The following is a 12,049-nucleotide window of genomic DNA, read 5'->3' as shown; positions in this document are numbered from 1 at the left end:
TTTGTTCTGGCTCTGGGATCCATTCCAAGACCTCTGGCCAGAGCTCCCGGACATATAATTCTAATTCTAATAGTAAGTGTTGTAATTGGTTGCTGCGCTCTTGCCTTTAAATTGTGGAAACCAAAATCAATACCTTTTTTTTGTTATGGATAGGTAGTAGGTAACAGGCAGTTGAGCTTATACCCAAATACAGAACGCTTAAAGGAAAAGTCAAGGCTATAACGATTTCACATGCATCAAGGGAGTGCTATTCCATTGTAACCTCCCTCGTCGTACCCTTGGGCTCTTCCTTTATGGATACTTTAACCAAATAGCAGAACATTCAGTGACCATGGGTCAGGACCTGAAATCGAGCCCTCTGCTGTTCAATAGCAAGGTGGGAGGGGAATTGAGGGGAAGAGGCTTAAGAGGGGGGGAGGAGTTCTTTTTAGATCGACATGAGGACATGAACCAGGGTTAATCCACAGTCCTTCTCCTCAATGCTAAGCAGCACTTGAGGCTGAATAATAATTACATCATCTCTCTTGGGATTTAAAGGTTCTTGCTATTAGATGTATTTTATTTTTTAATATGTTAAAAACCATCATCCCCATAGGCATAAGTACACAAAATAAACCCTCTAGATTGAATAATATCAACGTTTTCTCTCGTCTGAAAACGTTAAGCGGGCGAAATAAAACGCTGGGTGAGCGTGTAAGTATGGCAGTGTAGCTGAATTAATGACAAGTAATTGCTAATTAAAGACACATCTGGTTTGTATATTATACAAAACAAAGATAACAGGTTTCCCCGTGTGCATGTTAATTGTGGTAATAATAATAATATTAATACATTTTATTTGTAAAGCACTTTTCATAAAATAATCTCAAAGTGCTACAGAAACTGACAAACAAAATAACAAAACACTAAGGGCAATAACACATTAAAATCAAAGTGATAAAATACATTAATAAAAACAGCTAAAAAAGGAGTTGAAGTGCAGATTGAGATTTTGAATCAAAAATCTAAGGACAACTTAAGAACGCCTGCCTGAACAAAAACGTTTTAAGCCTGGTAGCCTGGTAGCTTCAATTAATAAAAATGACTAGCCTCAATGCTAACGCTAACAGTGTAAAACATGATCACACACTGATCGCCACAACTTACGTTCTAGGGGAGGGGCTTGTCACACATTTTTGCATTGGAATAGACAGCAGAGAAAACAATGGTCACGTTTCTAATTCTTCCTGGTGAACACTTGACCTCAGAATGCACAAATGTAGTTGAAAAACAGTTTGTGGATTTTGGTGGCAGGGACCTTTGAAGTAAAGTGAGACAATCCACAAAAGAGAATTAAGGGTGTTGAAACAACAGAAGGGCTCCTCTTCTATGATTTTCCCAAACAATTAATTTAGGATTACATGACAATGGTGCTGGTAACACAATCAAGGGAACTGCCAGGGTGATTGGACCTTACATCACTTTGACGGGACGGCGAAGAAATTGATTTACTTCTTAATTTTCTGGCTTTTACCCATGGCAAACTCTCAGTCGGCCATGATGAAAATGTGCAAAATTATTCCAAGGCTTTAAGCATGAACACACACACACGCACACGCACACACACACACACACAATAAATATTAGTATATTATAAATATTATATTATAAATATTATATAAAATATTAGTATATCTGAATGCACAGCCGTTGAAAGAGAAGGTTGCTTCCCAGATGAAGTGAGGACTAACTTGACTGACTGCTCATCTGGGTCATCTTCTAATCTTGTAATGAATCCTGTTTGTTCCATCTTCTCCAGTCAACTCTTATTCTCTCTCTCTCTCTCTCTCTCTCTCTCTCTCTCTCTCTCTCTCTCTCTCTCTCTCTCTCTCTCTCTCTCTCTCTCTCTCTCTCTCTCTCTCTCTCTGATCTGTTCTGAAATATAAATGTAGTTACGTTATTACTGTGAGAGGCCCAACGGTCTGGGCAATCAGTCTGCTGCCGGGAGGGAGGCTGAGTGACAGCCAGCCCAGCGAAAAACGCTTTAATGATAAGTCGGTTATGGATAACTGGCAGGCCCAGTCAACCCTGCACCTCAATGAGATATATCTGAATTCACTGTACAGTGCTTGGATGGAAGTGTCTACCAAAGTAACAAAATCATAGTTAAATAGTGTAAGTTATGTCTCTGAACCATCTCCTTTCCTTTTACACCAAACCTATTTTAGTTTGGATGGCACCGTTTTGAACACAAAGCATGATGGGATTGCTGGAGTAGCGAGAGCTAGCTAGTGGTGCGTCAAAAGCGGGGGCAGGGAGCGTTGGCGTCTTAGCTTCATGCAAAGGCCCTTGGGAGATGCGGTGCGCCCAGCCATTTGATTGGACGTAGGCGATTCCGTCTGTTCCGACAAACTCCTGGTGAATTTTCATTTCCTGCTTCTGTGCGCCGAGATTAAAGATCTAGCAGGGTCAAGGTCCATGGGAATACAATCATGTTCCATGAGGGGGCGCAACATGGAACGCTTTTCAATTTAAAGAGGAGGCATCAACACCCATCAAAATTCTTCTTATTAAATCCTGGTCACATATGTTTAATATTAAGTGAAAAACTTCACTCCAGTGTGATGGGCCACACCAAGGCCAGAGCAGCAAGTTCCAGAACGAGAGAGTGATAAGTAGTGTGCATATTTTCTCTCTCTCCCTCCTAATCGGGGGGATGCCAGTAGCAGGCTCCAGTCACTCGCCGCACAGCTGTGACAGCAAGTGCACCTGATAACACCTACTGGACCTTTTTCTTTAGCACCTTCTCTCCCTCTCTTTCTCAGTTTCTCTCCCTCTCGCTCGCTCTCTCTCCCTTTCCTTCTCTCTCTGAAGATTAAAAGGGCTTCCTAGGCATGGAAGAGTACAATTACATAATGCAACATACTGATAGCACATATTCAGAAACGAATTTAAAATGGTCTAAACATAATACAAATGTAAATGTGTAAATACAGTTACAAAGTAAGGCTAAACATTTTGATAATGTGGTGACGGTCAGGATAGGGTTAGGGCTGAATCCTTCCTGAAGAGGGAGGGGTTGGAGAGACAGTGAGTGAGCGACTGAATAATTGAGTGGTTCAGTGAGTGAATGAACATGTGAACATTCACCCACTGACCCAATCACTTACCTGTAAGTGAATGGGTGAGTGAAAGAGGGGAGTGAATGAGAGGGAGGTGCAAGATAGTGAAGGAGTGTGCGGCGAGTCAGTGAGTGTATGTATGAGTGATTCAATTCAAATTCAATTCAAACAAACCTTTATTGATAACAATAAACCCGGTCATTGTACACTTGCATGCACAACGAAAGTGGGCCATCGACCAGTCCAACACATAAACACAACACACATGGGGTAGACGTGATGTGATGTGATGGAAAAATTGACATGTTGTTTAATTTTATAACTTAGGCCATGTTCTTTCCTTTCGCGTATTGTCTTGCCATCCTGCCTTTCCCCAGAGTCGACTATTTATTGACCTTTGTGCTTGATTCAGCCACCTCACAAGTGAGCGATGTCGTCAAAATGTTATCCCATGTGCTCTGGTCAACTGTCCCACTTTCCTCCTCAGAATCAATACCCTTGTGCTGTGGTCAGCGGTCCCACCTTCCCTTCTCTATGGGTGGGTAGCCGGCCAACCTTCCTTAGAATCAACCAATAATGTAACCTTTGTACTTGGGTAAACGGGTCACAAGGGAGAAGACATCCTCTCAGGCTCCTCTTCTGCTTGATAAGAACACAGGCAACTCTTGGAGTGTCTTGGGGAAACATTACTTGATTTGATTCTTGACATCTGCAATGTGGGGAGGATCTGAAACGGTATAAATAACTCAACCTTTTTTTTTTGTCAACCTGTATTCTGGACTCACTCTGCTAGAGAGGAGTCTAATGTATGCATGCATTAAACCTAGGATAATTGTATTCCAAGTATTGTGTGATTTTTTGCATTGAGAAATCTCATCTGTCCTAGACACAATATCTGTTAAAGGAAATTGCCACGACAGTGACTAGAATTTCTAAACAAGTTTGCCTTTACTTCTTTAAAAAAATATATATAAACTCATAAAGTCCCTATGGCTGAAAGCTTCCCTGCAGTCTGTTCAGTACAGATACAACATAATCAGCGGACAGCACTGCACTCCCCGCCACTCTGACACTGCACAGAGCTGACACAAAATGTTCCTTCCCCCCCAAAGATGAAATGGTTCTGCTCACAAAGAAAGCTTGTCTCAGAGAGAGATGCTGACAGCGCACTCAACACGATAGCCCTTCTTTTCAGAGACCATCACGTTTTAGGGAGAATTCAAGTCTCAAGAGAATTTATTTCATATCCAGGCAAGTCCAAGATGTTCTCCGGCCTCATCCCAGTCCTGGGATAAGATCACCACACCACAGTGAGAGTGAGTGATCAATAATGACAGAGAAAGACATTTAAATTGAAAAAAACATAAAAATATGTTTTTTCTCATGCATTACTAGCAACGGTGCCTTTGTAGGGATCGTACACAGAGTGATTTTTTTCGAGGGTGTGTGTGAAATGTAAATAGGACACACTGCATTGGCCATTCAAATTAAATATTCTGTTTCAAAGGCCCTCCTTTGAAGTGAAAGAGGAGGTTAAATGATAGGTCGGCGGTAATTCGTTTCACCAATGAAACAGTTTTCTGTTTTTTGTACCACAATGTGTTAGTCCAACAATGACTAACACATATATAGCATAGCCAGGCAATATAAATGTTGTTTCCTTTTGAACGAAATGTCATCATAAAAAGGTAAATGGCTGCAGACGGCAATAAATCTATGTGTTGTCAGCGAAGAACCGATCAATTCTTCCACCGCTCTCTCTCTCTCTCGCTCTCTTTCATGTACACATATACAACACACACACACACACTAACAAACCACTCTTTATTGAAACAAATCAACAAATCAATAAGAAGACACTGAGCTGCCAAACTGATCCTCTTTGAAAACCATATAGTGCATGTACTACGCAACATCGACAACACAGGCGGCGGAGAACACAGCCAAAGCGAAGGAACAGGGGGGGCCGTCCTGCTTCTGTGAGAGCAGACCTGCTGGGCTTTCTATTCTAAACAAGGAGGCTGCATCAAAGAGACAGAGCCCAGAAGATGAAAGACCAAACACCGGGGGCCCTCCTGTCTGTCTGTCTGTCTGTCTGTCTCTTGTCTGACTGTCCACCACCACACACCCGCCTCTACTCCCAGCTGAAACAACGTCCACAGCTGTTTGTCTCTCTATTGTTGTGCGTGTTCCACCATCGTCCCCGCTAATTAGCAATTAGCTAACTCGTGTTATCCTACCCACGCATGGGCAAACCACGTCATTGATAGCATTTGGCTTAATAGATACTGCTACTGCCGCTACGCTGCTCTGACACAGGGCACATGTGGGTAATCCAATTGGGGAGTCTGGCTTGCGTTGCGAACTAGGGGTGTGCACGAGATATTGAAATTGCATTTATGTTGTGGACAGATGAGTCTGTTGGCTGTGGAGCTGTGGCGGTTTTCAATTTAGATTTTGCTTAAGACTGCAATGCAACGTTCAAGTTTCATTGGCCAGTTGCCCCGTCTCTCACATGCAAGTGTGAGTGCAGCCGGTCCACTAAACGAACATACCCTACAGAGCATACCACGTGACTTGTGTGCATGCTTAGACAGAGTGAGTTTGAAGAGAGAGAAAAAGAGGGCCGGGGTTCCCCACTAATATTGTAATTAGTGGGGCTGCACCACCATGTAAGTAATTATAAAAAACGGGGCAGGTAGATAGTGGAGTTAAATGTGTTGATTTTTCCCATAATATTTCTGAAATGGCTAAACTGGTCCAAAATTGGATTCATGGTAATGATACAAAAGTACAAATCGCATCACATGCTGTGTGGAGGAAGTCAGAAGGGTTTCAGATCCACTCTTGTGGATCCAAGTCCTATTCAAGCCCTTTCTCAATCTCAATCAGAGTCTTAGCTATGTTCCAGCCTGTGTATTAGTAGGTAGAACTCTTTGATATATTTATGTTAAAATATTGTAATAAATACCCCTAACCACTCTGAGGATAAGGCTGGCCAACAAACATCGACGTACCCTTGCAACCACCTCACTGTCAGAGAGCATTAAGTAAACGCAGACAAATAACGAAAAAACGTCAGAGCAGTTGTCAGATGGAGGCTTAGCTCTGACATGCAGCATCCCTTCCCCTCTCTCCCTCCCTCCCTTCACATCTCACCCCCTCGTTATTGGCACTCTGAGGCTTTTTGGACGGCTAACTCTCCCTCGATCCGACTCCTGAGTGTAATAATAATCTATTTTTTATCAGTCATAATCAACCTCTTTAGAAAGAAGACTCCAACTTCTGGGAGACTTGTATATAGTCGGCCTGTTTGCCAGGTTTGATAGGATTGCTACAGCTTTAGACTTCAACTGATTTCTTTAGATTTTCCCAGCTTCGCTTCAACCAATGTTTCCATGTTCCATGTTTCCCCAAATTCCACCTCCCAGCGGTATTCATCTTGGACTTAAAACCAGGACCTTACCCAAGGGTTCGGCCTCACAACTGCATCACCTCTTATCTCGAGCTGATGAGTCTGTCATTAATAAGATTAGAGCCAATAGGGAGAAGGAACTACAGACTACCTACTCTCTGATGGTTTGAGGTAGGAGGCCCTGGAGACTCATCCTCCATGTGCCATGCTGAGCCTCATACCGTTTCAAGACCTTCATGGACTCTTTGATAGCATGGCTTCACTTTAAAGAGGACCCAGGTCAATTGGATGAAGGATGTGATAGATGCTCACAGGCACTCTGCGATCTGACTCGCATGTTCCGGCCATGCCTCAAATTGTCTGGCTTCAGGCAATGATTTTTTGATGCGGTCTTTAAAATTACATTTCCGTAAAATCGTAGCGAATCTTCCTGCAGCACAAATTGATGAATGGCGTGGCATGAAAAACTGGTTAGTTCAAGTTGGAATATTTGAATGTTTCCGCAAATTTCACTTGATGCTTTGTAGTGACAGCCGTTTGCGGAGTCCCGAAGCTCTATGATATATATATATATATATATATATATATGATGCATACCTAAATGACGGCATTGGGTTCTCTGACGTCTCTGGTACTTTCACAACAAGTAAAGCCTCGCAATTGTGATTATCTCGGCCATGGCTGAGGAAGAATTGGCAGAAAGAAACTCTGGCGTTCACAAGATAGCCCCTCCTCCTCAGATATTCTTCAAAACACTCGTGCCAGCAAACTTGTGAGGGTAGAATATTCGCTTCGCTTTTGGTGTGAACACAGTTAGATGTTCCTATAATGGGTTTCACTCAAATCTGAAAGGTCTCGGGAAGTGTGACCGTAATGGCTCACTTTGTGCTTGGTGCCTGTTTGGACTGTGTATCATATTCTTCTTTTAGGAAAATACATTATTCTAAAAGAATATCGACATTGCAACAAACATGAGAAATATTGCAATCTCATATTTTGTCAATATCGTGTAGCACTAGCGGAAACAGGTTTCCGTGAGAAAGCGGTTAAATACAAGCACCAATGCGTGCACACCCCACACATGAGTGGACTCCCAAGGACCAAACGGGCTGCTGGTTATCAACTCAAGGAGTAGAAGGGATGAATTGAAACAGCATCTAATGCTCATTGGTTTTCCCCTGGTGTGTTCGGCCTAGCCGGATCCGGTGCCCTTGCTTCCCTGTGTATCCACATATTCAACAGCCAAGCTTTGACTCTAATGTGGAAGAAGCCAAGGCAGGCAAGCAGAGCACTTAAGAGGGATTCTGGTCGGAACCAGAAGCACGTCGCTTGTTGAAGATGCGTCTTTAAAAAAAGAAAGACTCAACATCTGCGCGGATCTAATTATTTAAATGTACTGACTTGTTAAGTGCAATTGTGTGTCTACAGGGGCCATTAACAGATTGTGGCATCTTCCAATGCATCTTACTCTGCACTAGACTATCTGTACGGCAGTGTATGGTGGGCAAACAAAACAACATCATATTGATTAAATTATGCAAATTAATTTATTCAGATGGGGTTCAAACTGCAGGCCTGCTACACATGGTAATGCAAAGCGCTAGGCAAGCGTTTGTGACTGCTCAGTAGCCTCTGTGTACGACACTTATTAGTATAAATTATACAGTTTTAATCGCTAATCTCTTATCTAAATAGAGTCACAATACATTTTGGACAAATGTTGATAGCCGCCTAATTAGTATGTCAAAATATACAGAACTAAGTAATTCATTGCAGTGAATTGAAGCTACTGAATGAATCAAACAAACTATAAGCAAATACAGTTTTAACATTGGTAAATTCTTCTTTGCTTCCTGTACCTACTGTACCGAGGTACATACATTTATTACACGTTTGACTTTTATGTACTTTGTTTTTTTATCCTAATTTTATCAATCACTTTGAACCTGCTGTTTGGATGCCTACCAACATTTACACATACCATGTGTATAAACATTGCTAACATGGAAGCCCTTTGATCACAACAAACTTTCAATGTAAATCCTGATTCCAGGTGTCTTTCTATATGGGTTGGACTAGCCCTCAGCTACCACATCGCTACCTGACAGCAACACGAAATGGTGGAAGGAAACACCTATAACCATATACAGTATAGTTATCACCTGACCTCAAGTACCAGAAAGCATTAGAGGAGCACCGTGATTTCATGATTGCCATCTTGGCTTTGAGAAGCACCAGATGCTTTACCTCTAACAGTATTATTACGGTCGTGGTATTCAGGCAATGTGCTGGGTTGTGCCGTTTCTTCAAAGGCCCAACACATTACATCCTAATCCTCCTCAATTATGTTTTCTCTCTCTCTCTCTCTCTCTCTCTCTCTCTCTCTCTCTCTCTCTCTCTCTCTCTCTCTCTCTCTCTCTCTCTCTCTCTCTCTCTCTCTCTCTCTCTCTCTCTCTCTCTCTCTCTCTCTCTCTCTCTCTCTCTCTCTCTCTCTCTCTCATATGGGGGGAGGGGGTTGTGATTGAATGGTAGCGAACAGGACATAATTAATATGGGCTGCTTATCATTTTAGCTACGGAGAACGCTAACAAACGTAGTCAGTTCTAATCAACGTTTCAGTTAGGTAGCGTGGTGACGGCAGTGCATTGCGTAAACATGCCATTTCCTGATTTTTCGTATTTTCTGATTGAACGTTTACATTGACAAATGCATTGGCACATCACACACCAAGTTGACAATGATGTGATGCAATATGCGTCGTGTTTCTCAATATCAGTCTAGAATACAACAGAATAAAAACACATGAACTAAGTGCATTCAACGACCCAACTCACGTCTGTTGGTGTTGCCTCAGGGTCCCGGGGTTCAGGTCGGCGTCCGCGTCCGCGTGCTGCTGAACGGAGTAGTGGTTCCCGTAGTCTGTAGGGTCCTGGGTCCGCGTGAACCTCTGTCCCCGGTGCTGAAAACGGCCGGGGAACGGGTCGACATCCCGAGCGCCTTCCACCATGGCGAGCCTTGCGTCCTGCCGCCGCGCGCGAGAGAACGACTCGGGGTCCCTCGAGCGGCGGTGGAACTTTGGCGAGGTCGTGGTCGGCGCCGGTGGGTCCCCGAGTGAGGGAGACGGACGGTGGTGGACGGTCTCCTGAGACGTCAGGTAGGACGACTCCGGGTCACAGAGAAGTAGTGGAGAGGTGGAGGAGAAGAGGTCCAAGGGCCCGGGTGAGGGCGGAGGGGATCCTCCGGGGGGAACGCCGGGTGACCCAGGCGGCGATGGAGACTCGGTTACCTCGGGGAGCTGCCCTCGCGCCGTGCCGCCGTCGCTTTCTTCTCCTTCGTCAGCCATCGTGAGAGTTCGTCGATAGCATAGACGTTTGGATAATGAACGACCCCTAGCTATGTTGTGAAGACATTTAGAGAGGACGCTAAAAGTTGCGCCGTCCAAGTTCCCCCCTCGGCCGCGCAGCACCTGCGAGTCCTGCGCTCGAGGATAGAAGACCTCCGAGTGCGCGCGCAACACGTTTTCTCCCCACAGAAAATCGCGAATATATATATATATTTTTAAATCGGTTGGCTACGTGTTGTTTAGGATTTTAATTGGAATAAAGGGAGAAAAATAAAAAAGTCTTCTTTATACGCTTTTTTTCATCAACTTGGTCAACTATCTCTGTGTCTGTGGAATAACCTATATCTTGGAATATAGGAAAAGCTACAGTTTTATGCATGTGTGTATATCCTATATGCTGAATCGAAATAGTCAAGATTGTCTAGAGAGCACTTCCTCACACACACGCAAACAAAACATACTAAGACTGACAGACTAACAAAAAGTGTGAGCAGCTGAATTTAAGATATAAATAAAAAGTGAGAAACTAACAGGGATTAATGAACGTTACAGGATAATGTATCTCTATGTGTTTGTCTGTCTGTGTGTGTGTTTTACAATAATACAGTGAGACACACAAATACATGCGCTTTCAACACACACACACACACACACACACACACACACACACACACACACACACACACACACACACACACACACTCACACACACTATAGAGTGAAGTTGTCAGCCCATTAACCGTCAAAGAACTCGGTGGCACTAAGTCCTTCTGAGCGAGGACTGGTGTGATAAGAAACACGTTCATGTTCAAGCTTCATTTCTGTACCGCACAACGTGTTAGGGGGAGGAGAAGGTGTAAAGAGCCTTCGGGTTTGGGCATGGAGGCGGAAGACAGCGGTGGGGGGGGGGGGGGGGGGGGGGAGCAGAGTGGGGAGACAGACTGGTGAGTAGCAAGACAATAATGCCTGCTCTGCTCTTAACCAGCGCTTTGTTCAAAAACAGGACGAGAAGACCATTTTCACAGGAAAGAGCAGTTGTAGCTCCTACCGCTATTTACCACTCAGCTCCCTTTATGCCAGGGCAGAGAAATACATACGTCATGCACAAAAAGGGTACCCCAAACTTAACCCTTCCCCGTTCAGTGAAAACATGAAGGGTCAGGAGAAGCTGCATATAAACAAAAGAACATAAGATTCTCTTCCTTCCTTCCATTCCTCTGCTCTTAAACATAAGAGCAGAGGAAAATCTCTGTCGCAATGGCAAATGCTCAGGTTCTGGTGGAGTTGGGTCGCCACCTGACACTGCCCACAGAGCACTCCGTAAAATTGTGAGCACACCAGAATATGTGACCTTCGGTGCGGTCGAGTCCCACGGAGACACGGCAGCAGTCTTTTTGGGTCCCGGGAGGAAAAGGTTTTCAGAATCCCTGCGCTAGAGCGAGCCAAGTCAGGGAGACGTATCCCAACGCTTTCAAATTCACCTCGTATGATGTTCAATAACGATCAGCACAGCCTCCAGGGACGGGATTAGGTGCTATCATGGGATCCTTTAAGACTGAAACAGACCAGGACGCACAATCAATCAATGGGGAAAGTAAGAGAGATTCTTCTAGCGAGAGAGTGAAGTGCCCCGCTCTGCCAGATTTCAGCTCGTCTGCCATCAGACATTATACATAAATCTAAAGTCTAATTTGTGAGACCATCTCTTCAATCGCAGAAATGCTCCCCTTCCCTTGACACTTCAAGGTGGACATGACCGACAAACTATTACTCTATTATAAATAAGGGCTGCAACGGTTATTTTCAAGGTCGATGAGTGTGAAAAATATTTTTTGATTAATGATTTAAGCAGCCAAGAAAACACAATCAATACTTGTTGATGATGAATGAATGATCTAACATTCTAATCTAACATTTTACAATATTTTCCCGAAGCATTAAGCAGTAAATGTCAGGTATTTGTAGACTAGCTAAATGACTTAAACAATTCAATGATTATCTGAATTTGTTACGCTTATGTAGATCGACTAATCGATTAACAGATCAATCGTATCAGCCCTCATATAAAATAACAACAAAAGCCTCAACAACAAAACAAAACAAAAATGCCCCATTTCCTGCACCATGATTACCATGATTATAGAAACAAAACTAAACTCCTGATTGCTTTCAAAGTGGAATGAATAGGAC

General features: G+C 43.5%; 1 protein-coding gene across 1 annotated transcript in view; it reads right to left on the bottom strand.

Annotated features, from left to right (window-relative positions):
* Positions 1-9,859, bottom strand: part of LOC311344730 (short transient receptor potential channel 7-like) — a gene marked incomplete at both ends in the record, with an annotated part of 44,904 nt that extends 35,045 nt beyond the window's left edge. Inside the window, one exon of the mRNA XM_084469083.1 lies at positions 9,351-9,859. Coding sequence (XP_084325209.1) covers positions 9,351-9,859 — 509 coding nt within the window. The remainder of the gene's footprint in view (positions 1-9,350) is intronic.
* Positions 9,860-12,049: the final 2,190 nt, after the last annotated feature.

The sequence above is a fragment of the Micromesistius poutassou genome (genome assembly GCF_964030765.1).
Source record: "Micromesistius poutassou genome assembly, chromosome: 6".
NCBI classification, from domain to species: domain Eukaryota; kingdom Metazoa; phylum Chordata; class Actinopteri; order Gadiformes; family Gadidae; genus Micromesistius; species Micromesistius poutassou.
This window is presented reverse-complemented; position numbering and strand designations above follow the sequence as displayed.